Below are 16,237 nucleotides of genomic sequence, written 5' to 3' on the forward strand. Positions count from 1 at the left end.
ATTTTTTTTTTTTTTTTTTTTTTTTTTTTTTCACTTCATACTGGCATGAGGTCTGCCAAATCGCTTCTTGCAGTGCCGAATCTTGCAGGGCAAACAAAACCTGCTGCAGATTAGCATGCCCTACTAGGAGTGCACACACATGTGTAATCAGCCTACGTAAACAAACCAAAATGGAAACAGATTAGAAATAATTAAAATTCAGAACAATAATATTGGAGACAAAGCAGCCGCTGACTCTGAATGACTAGATGGTCCTAGTCATTGTCCAGGGTCTGGACCAGAGTACGTGCACGGAGGCTAGGAGCAAAATCTTGAAAGGAATCTCGTTGCAGATTGCCCTGTAGCTACAGCAGCAACCTAATATCCGAGCATGGGACATTCACTCAAGTTGTCCCCCAGTGTTGCTATTTACGGTGTAAAAAGGCATTGCAGGGGTTCACCTGGATGAATAATTAATGCTAAGGAATTCCAATACGTTTTCGGTAGGTGGATTTGCGCCAAGAGGCGGCGGCAGTTGACGTTGTTGCGCTCGGGCTTATATCGGGAAACGGACCGGGGCTGCATGCAAACGGGCCTCTCAAGAAGCCAATACTGAGTTCCATGCATCCTAAATTTTGATTCGTCTGCGTTAAACAGAAAGGCTTTCGGCATGCTTTTTATTTTCGCTAACTGGAGTGCCCGCGGCGACCAAGGGACCTGGGTGCACTCCCTGTGAAATAAACGACTCTTTGAGGAGGCGCGCACATCTTGGGCTGTACTTCGTGTCGTGTCTAGCTTGTTGGGGAGTTTGTACATCTTTGCTAGATCTATAGCATACTTGCTGTTCCCAGATATTTGCTCCCGGTCGGCAATTAGGTCTTTGGTGCAGACAGTGCAAGGTTTAAGCAAGCATAGGATTGAGCGTGAGGGGGGGTCCTAGGGTCTAGGGTTAGGGGTTTGGCGCTTAGGAATGTCAGGTTCTGGCATAACGGGGAGCGGCTCTTCGCCGGCCCCAGATCCCTCCATAGCTGAGTCCATCCAGCGAGCCCAGGCCATCGCTGCCTCTCTCGCCCGCTCTAAGGGTGGCCTCTCAACACCTACAGTGCCAGCAGCGCCAGTGGGGCCCCACTCCTCCACCTCAAGCTCGGGTTTTTCTCACAGACCCCCCTCAGCCTCTACCTCTAGGGGTAGCCACATCTCCCCAAGGGGGGCTTCCAACTTTGACTACGGGCCCCCCCACGAGTCAGGCTTCTCACAAGGGCCTCCACCTGGAAACAGAGGCGGCCTTCACCATGTGTCACCGAGAGGAGCCTCCTCCTATGAGCAAGGGGGTGCCCACGGGCCAGCAGACAAACAAGCACCCCACATCCTTCCGGTACCAGGGAGGAGCGAAGGCTGGAATTCAGTTGACGCTGCAGCAGCCATTGCTGTACAGCAGAAACAGGTGCAAAACAGCAGCTGAAAAGACATCAGCGGTAGAAGCAGGAGATATATCGGCGTTGATGCAGCTTGTTACGTGTCTCCACAACGGAGCGAATTTGTGGCATTGTGTTTATGTACAGTTAATGCAACAACGAGCACGCAAGGCGGCGGTTCGCGCAATGGCCACCGTCTGCGCGGCTATACCTAAACCGGACTTGAGAGACCCGGATCTTTTGGGTGCAGATATCAAAAAGACAGCAGTAGGGCTGACAGAGCATTTGTCGAAGGCTTGACGGGCCGCGTGACTGCATGTTGGAGCTGATTTGCAGCAACTAGTGCACGAGCGGACACGTGGGATGGAAGGGACTTTTCTGCCGTTTTACTGCTGCTGCAGGTGCTCCTGCTTTTCTGGTGTTGCTACTGTGCTGCAGAGACAGCTAGAAAATGGAGTGTGGGTCTTGGACCTCCCGTTGCAGTCTGGGATATGTGGGGTAACTGCAGCAAGCGCAGATGCGTGGCAGCAGCTCCAGCACGTAGAAGTTATCGCATCGTTAAGGCGCCGCACAGGGGCGGGCTTCGTCCTTCGCGGATCTGTGCTGCAGCAGCAACCGCAGCAACCGCAGCAAACGCCTCTAGGGGTATATGTTCGAGTTGTGGGGGAAGATCAGGAGACCGTGTACAGAGGAGCTGTGGCTGCCTGTGAGCTTCGTGCCCATTTTCAGGCGGCTTGAAACTCTGAACCAGAGGTGTTAGAGCTCCCTAAGCCGTAAACCCTACACCATTCCCACTATGTGTTCCCCTTCATTCTAATCAGGGAGATTGTCTCTGTTATTTTGTCTGCATCTCTCCGCAGGGAGCTCGTTGGGCCCCCCTCAATACCTCCCAGCCCCCGCAGACGCGGCAGATGACGAGACGTTCGACTGTGCGACTGCCATGGCAGGCGAAGATGTAGGTATACCTCGAAGAAGCCGGGTTCCTGCGGCTTTTAAAATTCTCCCGTACTTTTTGAAAAGTGCAGAGGGGTAGCAAAGGGGAATTTCGGCGGTTCAGTGCATCGCAAGGTCACTTACTTGCCTACTTGGGATTGGGCATATTTGTATCTTGTGTCTCCGGGCGCATAAAGGGGTTGACGTATTGGCAAGGAGCCGATGTCCTCCTCTGGTTGTCGAGGGCCTCCTTGCAGGTCTCCAAGGATATGCTGGAGGTATCCTGGGGAATATTGAGGACTCTCTGAGTCCTCCATCACAGCGGGAATTAGGGAAATGAGTACTGTTGGGTTGTAGTAATTTGCAGTTGGAGGGTTTTGGTGCTCTGCTGTGACTTCAGGACGAATTTCTTAAGGACGTTTGCCTGCGCACGGGGGCCCTGATAGACATCGAGGCGGACCAGCCGCAAGGTGACATAGCTGCCCACCTAGACCCTAAGCCGCACAACTCTTAAAAGCAAGGCGGTTCAGCCCCACACCCTGCCGACAAAGAAACGTGTCTTTTTCACGGAGCCTATACACTTCTAATGCTGCCCCTACCTGTGCAGAGACATCTTTGCTTTGGGGTGGATATCTATAGCTGTGGGGGTTCGAGGCATTGCCCTGTGGTGTAGCCCGCTCCTTTCTCGGGTTCGATACTTACGGGCTGAGTTCCAGGCTCGGCGATGAGGTTGGCATCATTTGGACGTAGACTGGGAGTTTTGCGGTTTGAACGGTGTTTGTGGTAGGATACTCGCATGGCGGGGGGGAGAGGACGGGATTGCGCTATGCTGCCAGAGCCTGCACCCAAGGAGCTGCCGAGAAAGCTCTGCGGCTGCTCCGGTGGAGGCTCGTCTGCATTGAGGAGGCCTGGAGACAGCACAACGCCCATGGGTTCACACGAGACACATGTAAGGCTGCAGCCATTAACCCCGAAGAGACGACCTTGCCGGTCTTCAGGGGCGGTAACTTGCGCGGTTGCGCTTGCACACAAGCCACACTAAACCTTACCTCCCGTTTTGCTTTCAGTGTTGAACGCGTTAGGCAATGTTTTTCTTAGAGCCTATGACTTATCTACCAAGCGCAAGGGATGAGGGTTTAGCTTTATGCTAACCCTACGGACAGAACAGCGCTTTGTGAGGGGAGGGAAGGTGACATTCGCGGGCCCTAATGCTTGATTTTGTCGGATTTTTTAAAGACCGGTCATTTACCTTCCGATTGCTGGTGTTTGCGTCTCTGCAGCCCCCACAGGTCACCGAGGAGGATGGCGAGAGGTGAGATGGACACCCGAAGCTTCGAACCATAGCCCCTTACCGATAAATTATAACCAGCTGCTGCATATTGTCCGTGTATTCCACGTGAGCGTTTGCCCGCGAGCGTTGACCCGTGCGGTGATTTTGATGCTGCTTGCTTTGCTTGTGTTGCAGTCTCCGTACGGGTTAGTCTCTGCCGCGTGGTAACAGGACCACCTAGTACTGTTGCCCAGGCTTTAGCTGGGTTGTCGGTCTCGTCCTACGCAGTACTACAGTCGAGCAGCTGAGTTCTGTGGAGTTGTATATCGAAGTTGGAGTCTCTCCAGCTGACATCCAAAGTGGAAATTAACTCGCCTAAAAGCACATGCAATCCGTGTATTCTATGGCTCAATATATGCTGACAGCGTTTAATATGCACGCATGCGCTTGATATTTGAGTATGAAATACTGAGTCTCTTATGTCTTTTGCAATGTCTGTCTCCCAGCCCTTCTCCCGGCCAAGACATCAGGGGAGCGGCAGCCGCCTCCTTCTGGCAGTCTGCAATGCCGGACGAGGCGGAGATGATGCGGAGACGCAAAGAGGCAGAAGAGAGACGCAAGAAGAGAGGGCAGAGATCACGGTGAGGCTCAGATTGCTGCCCACCCCGTGTCCTGTCCAGCGCCCTTCCCTGTTTTGTCGAAGAGCGCAGCTGACCTATTCATGAGCATTGCTCTGGGGTGGTCGTGAACCTTTTGGGGCAGAAGCATATCAGTAGACGAGCTGCCCCCCTTTGGGGTGCTGCTTTGTTTCTCTGCCCCGCTATAGCCGTGGTCAAGCGGTTGCGTGCATGCATTTGTGTGTAATTACATAATGTAAATTGCAGTTGTTGTGCTTGTCTCTATGATATCAAGCGATTGTTTGGTGGCCTTTATTGCTGCAGATCGGCTTCTCCAGAGCGGCGGGGCCCCAATCGCCTCTCCTTCGCGCCTCCGCCTGATGAGCTTCTCACGGGGCCGTATGCGCCTCTGGATAAGTAGTAACAATGGGGCTCATGTGCGAGACTGCAGTATGCTGTCGGGATGTACCAATCTTTGCCTTCGTCAACCAGTTGGGCACTAGCGAGGGCTTGCTGTCGCATGTCTAGGCAGCTCTGCGCACGCCACTGGCGGATGGCCAGCAGGCCAGCAGGCTGACTACGACTGCCTGGTTGAAGCAGACGCAGTAGCGGCAATTGCACTAGCGATACCTGCAAGAACAGGGGCAGCTGCTTCATTTGCCCCCCTCTGTGGCGCCTCTGCCGTCTTCCGTTGGCAGCTGGTTGCTAGCTTTTACGGGGCGAGTGCGTAGAATTCTAACCAGAGCGGTGATCCATGTCTTCTTCCTTTTGCATAACATCGGCATCACCCTTTAACTAGAGATAATCAGCGCTTACGCGGCAATGCATATGGTGCCGCTATACTCTATAGTGATGCCTGAGACGCCTGCGGGTGTCTTTCGAGATTAAAAAGGGTCAAACCGAAATGACACAGTTCAGAACACTGCAGACACACATGAGGAGGCTCCGGAAGCACGCCTAGAGAAATTTGGAGCCTCCCAATGAGAAGTGTAGCTGCAGTGGTAATCATACGTCAGTGTTGTCTTCAGTGGTAGCCTCAGGACGCATGATGAAAAATGATAGGAGGCTCGTATCGACTTAAGGTATAGTGCAATGAAGGGGAGGCAACTACCACCTGCCTGCTGATTCTGCTGTTGGATTGGTGCTAAAGTTCATTTGGTTGCCCCTCCAATATCGCCACCGACAGCTCCCTGCGGCGAAGAGCCAGGTGGTGGGTTCTGGGGGTGCTGCATATCATGCATACTTGGCCCTTTTCGCCCTGCATGCTGCAGTTGCTGCATAAGCAGTTGCTGCTGCGCATGGGAAGTACCAGGATTGAGGCCTGTGTAGATGCTGCACTCTGCAGTTTGTAAGCTTTGCTGGCGTTGCAGTGGTCCCCCAGGTGTCAGGGGTTGCCAGTAGCTTGGGGTTGCCCCGCACGTCCCAGTGAAAGAAGCCCCGGCGGGTGGTGCTGCTCCAGCCTGTGGAAGCATCATGTGCTGCACGTAGCCAGCACCGCTGGCATAGGCGTAGGGGGCCCCCTGGATACCCCGTGAGATTCCCCTGGGAAGCGTGGTGTGCAGCGCTGCAGCAGCAGCTGGGGTTCGCGGTAGGCAGTAGCTACCCCCCAGATGTGGCAGGAAGTAAGACTGGGGCCCTTCTCCGCACTGGACAAGGGAGCCCGTAAGGCCTGCAGACGCGTACAAGCGCTCATCGCACGGAAGTCTGAACAAAACAAAATACAACTATCAATGCTAAGGAAAAAGCCTCTCCTCCAATACCGACGAAGACACCCAATGTACACGCCGAAACTCACAGCGGTGTATTGACTGCTGTAGAAATTAGATGCTGCGGCGAACTAGGCGAAAACGTCAGTGTAAAGTTAGAGCGGATAATGCTGAATTCAAGGTTCTGTCGTCGTGGGCTGCTGTGAGCAGCCTCTTTGACCTACCCTGATGTTGCAGCTGCTTCAGTTGCTGCTGTTGCAGCTGCACCAGCTGCTGGCGCTGCAGGTGCTGCAGTGGAGAGTCGCTAACCGACGCAGCAGTGGATGCTTCTGTAGCAACGCAAGGGGCCATCCGGTCCTTTGATTGCCCTGAGTCATCTGGACTTATGTCTTCTTGGGCTGCTGCCGCTGCTGTTCCTGCTGTTGGTCCTGGTGCTCCGTCATGGCTGTCGCTCGACAGCAACGCCTCTTGTATAAGGGGAAGGTTCAGCAAAGCCACGTAGAGGGAATGCAAGTGAGGTGTTTCGTTGAAGTAGTGCATTTCCACCTCTGAAGCTTCAGAGTCTGCTCGCTGCTGCTGTTGATGCTGTTGCGTCTTATCACTGTTGGAGGTTCCCTCGCTGCTGCTGCTGATAAGGCACTCGGCAATTCGTTGGTCGTCGTCAATAAGCGAGAAGAGAAAATAATCTGCAAGGGAATCTTCCTCCCCAAGGAAGAAGGGCTGCATCCGGGTGTCCATGGGGCCCCTTATGGATGCGTCTAGAGAAACGGTGGAGGCCCTCAGCGAGGTTTCCAGCCCAGGTTGGGCGCATGCGTTCTTGCTGTTGAAAAACGACAACAGCTTCTCGGCTTCCAGGTAGAAATGACGTCGGCTCTGCGAGAGACAATGACACAGCCTACATCACTCTTCTGCAGATATTGCTGCTGTGTTCTGGTTGTGATGCTGCTGCAGTACCACTCAAAGTTGCCCGCGTTGCTTTCAACTCACCTTCAGGTAGTCGCTGACAGCGTCCCTTGCCATCGTATCAGGGGACAGAATTGATTGAATTGCCGCCTGCTGAACATTGAACCAAGTATTGAGGTCCATTAGCTGCAGCACAAAAGAGTAACGTGTAGGGGGAAGACTATAATTGAGCGCGTGGCACTGGAAGCTCCACATGCAGCCTTTTTCATGCAAAGACCTCATAAGCAAAAAATACTGCACTATTATCAGCTGCAGCAGAAGAGGTACCAGCACAAAAAAGAACGGGATGTGCCCACCAATCTGTCTTGTAGTGCATCCTTGAGGTGGTCGCTGCCGTACTGACCGAGCTTTTTGGCCAAATACCGAAGACACACTTCAGGCCCCCCACATACCACATGACCCTGAGATGCACCAACAGCCCTCAGCGCAGCGTAAGGGAGTGGGGTCGTGTTACGTAACTCCTAACAACTTGTGTTACGTACCCCTAACCGTCAAGGCCCATCCATCTACATCAGCTGACCCGATTTCGGCAGCTCTAGTAAGACAGCCAAAGTCTTCACAGGTAATGTACAGAAATTCTCTAATTTCTACCACAAGGAGGTGTGGGTTTGAGGCTCCAGACATGCATTTATGTCAGTGTTCGGAGTGCAGGTGGTGTATGATAGTACACACATCGTGTATGAGGAGGGGCATCGTGCTGTCTGCAGGGACATGCCGAGCTTCAATGAGGGCTAAGACGTCTCGGGTGCACTCTTCCGCCTCGTCGGTTGCCACAGAGTGCTTTACCTGCTTGCCTAGAAGGTACATGTGCACGCTTCTGGGGACAGCAAGAGCACATACAAAGGGGAAGCAGGGGCTGGGGCTAGGTCTAGTATACACGGCAGGGTAATTTCAAGCATTTTCAACCAAACTCTAACCTTGAAGCGTCCAAAAGTGAGCGGCCTACCCTCCTTCACCCAGGAAGGGCTCGCGATGGGGTACATACAGCCGGAGGTCACCCAACAGCCTCATGGGGAGCAGCTGGGTAGGACGCAGCTGAAAAGACACCGCAGCACAGGAAGCCCTGAGTCCTATGGGAGGCGCTACACACTGGAAACCTAGGAATCACGCTGGGGACATACCATCGCACAGATCGGCTTCACAGGCTCAGCAAATGCAGGGGCTCCATACGCTGGCCTTATCTCCTGCTGCAACTGCATCGCCGGCTGCCACTGTTGCTGCAGCCATTGCTGCTGTTGCTGATGCCACTGCTGCTGTTGCTGTTGTTGCCACTGCTGCTGCAAGGTTGGAGGTGCCACGTTTGACAACGGAAAGGAAGGGTATACGGGGGGGTTGGAATAGCTGGGGGATGGCCCTCGAAACATCTCAGCATAGCGTAAGGGCCCTGATGCAGTGCCACTTAAAGAAGGGGCCCCCATGAGATCACCTTTTAGAAACTCCGCCGCTTGATAACTGCTACCATTTATTTGCTGGTGCAGAAACTGCTGTGGCTGCTGGTGGTGCAGTTGCTGATTCTGCTGTTGTTGAATGTGGTTGGGAATGCTCTGCACGGAAACGCAAGGTGGCGCCTGCCTAATGGAAGGAGGCAGGCTTGCAGCTCTCTGGGAGAGAGCAGCTGCCTCTTTTTGCACCACATCGCGTTGGTGCTGTTCTTCTTGCTTATGCTGGTAACAGCGGCGCTCATGCTGCTGTGGGATATGTTGTTGTTGCTGCCGTTGAAGGTGGCTGGGTTGTTGTGGCTGTGGCTGGCACGGGTGCTGGCTCTGTTGCTGTTGCTGAGGCTGCAGCAGAGGCTGCTGCTGAGTTGCATGCCTACCCATTTGGATATCTAACCCGTTTTTATGTCCGCCTTCCCCGCCGTTCCAGCGGATATCGGGTGCAGCAGCCAGCTGCTGTTCGTTACTCGGAAAACCTGACTTGTTTAAACAGTCATGCACATTAAACGCAATATATTTATTGGGCATAAATGGTTTTTGAAGTGGACGACGGATTGCCGGGAAGAGGATGGCTGTGACCCCCCCGTTGTCGGTAGGTCGGTCAATCACACAGGCTGCGACAAATCGTAGACTCCAAAGCCTGAACCCAAGACACTGCACCCTACTCCCAGGTTCGTAATTTTTCAAAAGTAAATGAGACAAAAATGTGTGGGCAAATTCAGTGCAGGACCTCACCAAAGGGTAGTTCCGTGTCTGCGCAGCCGACGGCGGACTGGCACACACGGGGGCTTGTAGCAAGTCGTAAACCCTTGATTGAAATCCAAATTCCTAGTTCCGAAACATTCAGTCTTGCTATTTTACACATAGGAGACGTGTTTCAAAAAATGCACACTACGAGTGCGCGGATTTGCGGGCATGTGGCCACCGGGTCCCTTAAAGAGGTCTGCATTATTTTGCCCCGCGCCTCCTGTTTCTGTTAAGATCGCAACGCCCGTAGTTTTAGACCACAAAGCAAATAATATTTAAGTCTCATGAGGTCAGGAAAGGATACGCGCAGAGCTTGGTCGAGATGCTCAACCTCAACCCACTGGTCCCGTGTGACCGCAAAACGTGCGAACGGCGACAAGAAGCCACAGTAGTAGCATGGGGGCGGCTTCGACACAAATCGGCCACCCCCTAATAAGAGGAGTGTATAACACCATCGCGATTCCTGCATAGAAAGGCTTCCGAATGCCGCCAACTGAATGCTGGAGAGGGTCCGTAGCTCCCCTCGCAGGCGGCAGGGAGCCTAGTGGGCAATCAACAACATTTCAGCGGCAGGCCAGTGGTCCCTGGTTCTTGCATATATTGGGAATACTACAGCGTACTGTCCTACGATAGAGGGGAGGAATAGAGGTCCCCTCCTACCTGACGCACTCGCGTGATCTCCGTCCACAAATCTATGATGCATGTGCATGAATGCAGAAGCCCCCGCGAAAGATATCACTGTCACTCCATAGGTCTCAGGCAACCTTGCTGATGGACTTGCATATGCTCATGAGTACACGCTACCACGAACGTGAGCACTACTCACGAATCCGTCTTTTTCGATGGAAACCTACGCTGGACCAGCGGGAAATTTGGATTTGCCTCACAAGCACTTGACGCAAAATCACAGAGATCAAGAAAATGACCCATGAGATAAACATATTCACTTACACTGCGAAGAACGCGTCTGTATTGTTGGCTTCAATAGGTTTCTGAGTGAGTTAGTGCACGTAGTGCACTTGAGTTCATCACGCAAAAATCTACGAATGGCAGAGACCCCCTATGAGAATTCCTGAGGTCTTTCTAGAAAAGAAATGAGCGAGTCTGTTAGGGAAGGGGCAGTAGCAAAAACTGAGCAAACGCAACGGTGATTAGCCGAATTACAAAGTACGGCAAAGGTAGGCTGTTGTTCAACCGCATGTATCTTCTTCCTTATGCAATGTAGAATACCTTTCATCCTGAGCCATAGAGCCTCATATTGCCGCCGAAGTTAGTTGCAGATCAATAGCTCGGGTGATACGCATGCGTACATCAGCAGCCTCTGCGGTAACGTAAATTTCTCATGGTTTGAGACTAAAAAGAGGTGCTTCCAAGCGCAATGCCATCCCCAGGATCCTGTGGGAGTAAACAGTTCTTGCTGAGTGCAGCAAACTGCGGAATTGCTCACATGACGCCCAAATGAGTCTCCAACAGGGAGGTGAGGCGCTATAGAAGAAAGAGGTCTTGGGCGCTGACGGTGGCACACACCCGGGAGGGGGAGACGACCAATGCGCAAATGCTTGGTGAACATGTTTGGATTCTTAGTGACCCCCAGGGGAGTGGCCCCCGCTAGACGCTTCCTTGCCCATCTGCACGCACACAACAAAAAAAGGCACAAGAAAGTACCCAAGATGCGCGCACCTGCCAAACCGCTGCAGCCTGAGAGCACTTGAAACGCTCCTCTCCAGTCATTCCCCCCCGTAGCCCCTGGGAACGATCCACCAGGGAACGAACAACCCCTGCGCGCTTTCTTTATGTCGTAAGATATCAGTATAAATGAAGGTAGTGTCTACGTGTGAGAAGTTTCGACGGGATAGAGGCGGAATGCGAGGCATGCAGCTCGCCTCCGTTCACCAGACCACTGACAAGCACCAGAGGTGTCAAGTAGACACAGCAGCATTCCTCATGTGACGTTTTACGCGATGTCAAGGCTGCGCGTATCGAGAGGTAAGAAGGGGGACTGACAGCAAAACAGAGGTAATGCCCAGCACCCCAACGGGTCTGTCTTACATTGGCAAGCTTGGTAGTGACCCTAGCATAAATGGGCTTCCCCGCTAGCTCCACAGTTACATATATCGAGATGAGGCCACAAACACCGATCATTGTGCGCCGAAATATCGGCATCAGCACGGTACCGGAGCCGTACGTCATGCTTGCGAAAAGAAGATGCAAGGCTACGAACTGTTGCACTGAATTTGTGTAAACAGCAGATACTCGCTGGCATGCATAATATAAGGAAGTGAACTGTACTTGTCTCCAGAGGGAACCGTTCTCGGACTCGAACTAGCGCCGATCACAGCCCCAGCAACACTCCCACCACATGTGGCCCCTACCGCATGCAAAAAACTCCACGCCAATACAGCCACTGAAGAAAGTTAGCTTCTCGGCGTATGTTCTTGCAAGTTAACAGGAAGGACATGCTGCGGACAGGTACTGCAGGTTTGGTCACTGCGTGGTCCGGCCGTAGCCAAGCGGCCGCCTGCTGTTCAAATCGCCGAAGAGTAGAGAATGGGGTGCCTATGCGACTTATGACCACAAACTTAGTTTTCATTTGGTATCAGCTTTAACCGTTGCTTTGTCTCGTGTTTGCTGTGTGATTGCTGTGTGCGGCGCGTGCAACGGAGCCGGATGTTCTCCAACTCAAAGCCGTATTCCCTGTGTGCCGCATGGTGTCTCCGAAGTTGGTGCATGCATCTCTAAAGTGCAGTTTGGCTACTTTTGGCCAGTGTTGCGCTCAACAATTATCTATAGAGAATTTGCAGAGCACCTTGATGCCCCTCCTGCTGCAGGACAACCCCACATCGAAGCATAGCCACGCCTTCCATTGGGACAGGCAGTAGCTGCGATGATCATTGTTATAGCCGGGAGGCCAGATATGTAGCGCTGATCAACCCTGGAATACCAAGGAAGCGAGGATTTGCTCGCTAGCTCAGGTGAGTTTGCCTTGAATAACTCTCGCGCCTACCGAGGCGTGCAGGAGGTCAAGTGCCGGGAGGCACTTGACCTCCAGTGTTCTGGTTAGTGGCTTCGGCTATTCCACCGCCGCTCGACACGTTAGCTTTTACCTCACTATATACTTTCCCGTACTGCAAATCCTACCATGCATGCCGGTCTTCTAGAAGGATTTAGCTCATCACCGATAGTCAGTTAAATCATTTCCACAAAAGAGCAGTAGAGCTTATCTTCCAACCGTGACCTTCCTCCCTCCATCCGGCTAGCAATTGTCTGTGGCGACGAACTTGTCACTTTCAGCTACGCATACAGAATTTTACGCACAGTGAATCTGTGTATACATTTGGTAAATGCGTGCATTTGAGGGCAATTGTGAGGGAGGCCGCCTTTCTTCATGAAAAAAACTGAGAGCCTGAGGGTTTGCACTCCTCCAAAATCAATTTCATTGCAGATTGTCGTGGTATCTGCTTTTTCGAGTGCATCAATGCACTGGAAATGTAAAATCGTCTTAAGATGCAGCATAGCAATGTTGGCGCATGCAGAGTAGGAGCGTATTTGCATGCTACCTGTACAATGCTTCCTTCAAAAACACTGCGTAATAAGACGAATGCGCGCAGCTCTCAAAAAAAAGCAACATCGAAAGAACTGCGGGATAAATCAATAATGCCACAGTGCTTGTCGAGCCAATCGCTGCATGAGCGAAGAAGCCGCGCATGTACATCAAGCAAAACGCAACGGTGCACCTTGTGTGTCAGAGCATTTTGACATGCCCGACGAGATAAGCTGCAGAACCTAGAAAAGGCTTGGAACAGACAGGGAAGCAACCTGTCACCAAAAACGCAACAAAAGGCACTGTTTAAAAAACTCTTCCATGAATCGGGATAAGCCCACCTTCGCCGCTCATCGGCGTGTTTGCCTTCGTTGTCCTTCCCTTACTTTTTTCATAAGTTTGCCGCCGCGGTTCATATACTAACTCTTCCATTTCAGAGTAGTAGGTGCGCATGGCAACAGCTGCCTCTGTCATCTCCTTGAGTGACCCTGCGGACTCCATACTCTCCTTTGCTGCTTTGAAGCCACTCTCCAACACCTGCATCTTTTGCTTGTCAACAAAAGGGTAATGTGGGTGTGCTGCTATGGTAGCCTCATTTTGTGTCATATGGTCGACATCTTGCTGTAGAATATCTATTAAATGGAGACTCAGAAACTGCAGAAGAGCTTGTTGCTTCATCTGGATTATAGAATTCCCGATATTTTTCAGTCCTTCCAGCACCTGTCCAGCAGTCGACACCTTGTCCATCGAATTTAACACGCGTAGGGCAGATTCGCCGTAACCCATTTCCCTCTTAGAAGCTTCCATTGATTGGTCCATCCTTTTGAGTATACCTCGGGCAACGCGAGCATGCTGCATTTGTGCTGCCGTTGCAGAGGGAAATGTGCCTTCTTTAATGATATTTGCAAGCTTCCCTTGGACGTTGTAGTAGCAGCGCTGCGTGATTTCATCCTTCCAAGCAAAAAGCTTGCGGTATTTTTCAGTCAGTTCCTCCATAAACTCTTTGCTCGCCTTGTCCAGATCCTCAACCTTCGGTTCGAATTCAGTAAGCACTCCCAATATTCTGTCAAGATCTGCAGATACCTCGTCCTCTGCTTGTTGACAGGCAGAACAAACAGCAAACATGTCTTGGAGCGTACCCGATTTTCGTATGCTCTTGGCAGGAATCGAAAGCCCGGACACCTTATCGGAGATTTCCTGCACCTCTCTTTCAACTTTTTTAAGGAAAAGCCCCTTTTCTTGCAGAGATGCTTCTTCTGCAGATCCTGATATATTCTGCAGGGCCCTCTGAGTTTGCTGCAGGAGCATTCGCACCTGATCAAGGCTCAACTGAAGCCGCCAACGCTTGGCCTCTCTCTCCGCCAACATCGTCACCTTTAAACCACTAAGTGAGCCACTTACTAAACCCTTCGCAAGTCTTTCTGTGTACTGCTGCGCTTCCAGCGTGGACAGCAAAGAGTTAACCTTAAGGGCAGAAGACTCCAGCCACTGGCCATCGTCATTCTGTGAGAGTATCGCTGATTCCATCAGACATCCATGAATTTTCTTTGTGCGAATAAAGAGGGCCTCTGAAAAGTTATACACTGAAGATAAATATTGCAAGAACGGGCCCACAGCGGTTTCGTCGTAGGCCTTCAAAATTTTCATTTCGGCAACCGGGTCAGGATTATTCGCATCCAAGAGTGGATGGAGAGAAATAACTTTGCTACCCTGTGCAATTGTTTCAGCATGCTCTATTATTTTATTGCGCAGCATTTCCACACAACTTATCGCAGCATCAACGGATGCGTGCAACTCCGCTGCCGCCCTCCCTTCACGCTGAGCCCTTTCGGCTTTCTCCAGATTTTTCCGCAATTTTCCAATCAGTTCGGTAGCCTCTGGAGCCTCTAACGCAGCATTAGTCATTGAGGCGGACTTAAAGAGGCCTCTGACCTGCTGTAGGAGTGCATTCCTGTTGGAAGGAGGAGCCCGGTCCTGGCGGTGCTTCGCAAAATTGGTCGATTTCCGTCGGTGGATTTGAACTGCCACCGCAACTGATATACCCAAAGCCACGAGAACCGCTAACTTTCGAAAGATTCGGCCTCTCCTTGTGGGAGACGCTGGTGGCTCCGACGGTGTTTTCTGGGGAACTGGCTCGTCTGAAACCCCCTCAGACACGTCAAAAAACGGACTTGTCACATCGGAATGCGTCGTTAGATACGAACTCCATGGATCTAACAAGTCTGGTGTAACTGAAGCGGTAAATGTTTCCAGGCCGGCCGCAGGCCACACGGCCCGCCATCCCAAGGTAAGGATCAGTAAAAGATGCACACCTAATAAGTTCCTCTTATTCTGAAAACCCATTTTGAGTTATAGAAACAGGGTTTCTACAAAATAAAATAGTACATGAGAGCGCGAAAAGCCCCCTCGTTCTGAGCTTGTTTCTCACTCAAGCACAGCTGGCAGAACCACCAATTGTCCGGGAAATATCGTGCTCTCGCCATATCGCGAAGGCACAAAAATTTCCCCGGCATTCGGTCTTCCAGCCCGTCTGCATATATTTTCTCGAATACGAGCCCGAAACAGGAAAATAGTTATTCAAAATGTATCGGTAGGCGGCCTCACCGTACAAGCCCAGCAACGTCTACCAGTGTGCATAGAGCCCCACGTTTGTCCTTGACCTGGGAAAGCCAAATCAGCTAAATTGTTCTGCGTCTTAACTTAAGCTCTCCTTTAACTTAAGTTAAATGGAAAAGATGTGAGCAAATGCGTAAATTCCCTTGGCTTCGCGACCGTGGAGAGGTGGTTTTCTACATAGCGCTCCCAAACTCCACTCAAAGATCTGCACCCCTGTAAGCCTTACCTAGTGCCTTTGAATAGATCCTGAAAAACGAAATCATTTTTCTGTAAAGATGCATGTAAGGGCGTCGCCACGCCCTACACCACTGAAATATCAAATCCAGAAATCGCTGAAGCGTTATCTTGCACATTCTGTAAAGCTGCACAAAGTGCAGGTGCAGCTCAGTATCGGCGGCGCGGACGTTTCGCCCGGCTACGCAAAACGTACCTCCGTCGATACTGTAGAGCTTCGCCCCTCGCCCACTGTTAAGCTTAGCTGTAACTGCAACCGAATGCATATCTGTGGATTATGGAAAATGCAGTTTGGGAACGCAGTTGCTGAACGCATGCCTTGGCAAATGACTATCAAAGGGGCCAGGAGACTACAATTTGGCCATACATAGCCACACGTGCAGAATACATTGCCTGACTCGTAGGGTGTCGAGAAAGTCCGTTAGCAAACGCGTTGCTGACACACACGGTGTGCTTGAGCGCGATGCCGCACGGTGGGAGCAAGCAGGCCCATCAAACAACCCTTTAATTGTCAGAGTCTTGAAAACTCTTCATCAGGTGTGCCGCGGGTTGATGCTAGGTTTGAAGGATGAAGTGCCTGCCACATCAGTAATGCCGACACGATTTAATTCCTCAAGCGATTCAAGCGATTCGGTGGAGCGCTTTCTCGTTTACCGGATACTTCTGCTTGTCTCCATGAAACAGTATAAACACCAGGCAAGGGTTTGCTGCTTTTAGAATTGTTGGATTCCTGCGAGAGAATAACCCCAACTGCTGTTGTACTTGCCTAGGCAAGTTGGA

The 16,237-nt window shown here is 51.6% G+C and overlaps 3 protein-coding genes across 3 annotated transcripts; 1 reads left to right on the forward strand and 2 right to left on the reverse strand.

The window, feature by feature from the left end:
- Positions 1 to 949: 949 nt before the first annotated feature.
- On the forward strand, positions 950 to 4,635 carry EMWEY_00018360 (hypothetical protein, conserved; the record flags this gene model as incomplete). Its single annotated transcript, XM_013477612.1, has 11 exons — positions 950 to 1,423; positions 1,542 to 1,661; positions 1,833 to 2,100; positions 2,255 to 2,349; positions 2,525 to 2,605; positions 2,728 to 2,797; positions 3,115 to 3,276; positions 3,608 to 3,639; positions 3,793 to 3,821; positions 4,104 to 4,238; positions 4,539 to 4,635. The coding sequence occupies 11 exons, from the start codon at positions 950 to 952 to the stop codon at positions 4,633 to 4,635; spliced, it is 1,563 nt and encodes a 520-aa protein (XP_013333066.1).
- Positions 4,636 to 5,365: 730 nt separating this feature from the next.
- EMWEY_00018370 (hypothetical protein, conserved) lies at positions 5,366 to 8,703 on the reverse strand (the record flags this gene model as incomplete). Its single annotated transcript, XM_013477613.1, has 7 exons — positions 5,366 to 5,883; positions 6,145 to 6,793; positions 6,908 to 7,009; positions 7,180 to 7,284; positions 7,556 to 7,700; positions 7,830 to 7,918; positions 8,005 to 8,703. 7 exons carry the CDS (start codon positions 8,701 to 8,703, stop codon positions 5,366 to 5,368), a joined length of 2,307 nt encoding a protein of 768 aa, XP_013333067.1.
- A 4,105-nt stretch (positions 8,704 to 12,808) lies between these two features.
- EMWEY_00018380 (hypothetical protein, conserved) lies at positions 12,809 to 14,950 on the reverse strand (the record flags this gene model as incomplete). Its single annotated transcript, XM_013477614.1, has 2 exons — positions 12,809 to 12,882; positions 12,994 to 14,950. 2 exons carry the CDS (start codon positions 14,948 to 14,950, stop codon positions 12,809 to 12,811), a joined length of 2,031 nt encoding a protein of 676 aa, XP_013333068.1.
- Positions 14,951 to 16,237: the final 1,287 nt, after the last annotated feature.

The sequence above is a fragment of the Eimeria maxima genome, genomic scaffold, assembly GCF_000499605.1.
Source record: "Eimeria maxima Weybridge genomic scaffold, Emw_scaff155, whole genome shotgun sequence".
NCBI classification, from domain to species: domain Eukaryota; phylum Apicomplexa; class Conoidasida; order Eucoccidiorida; family Eimeriidae; genus Eimeria; species Eimeria maxima.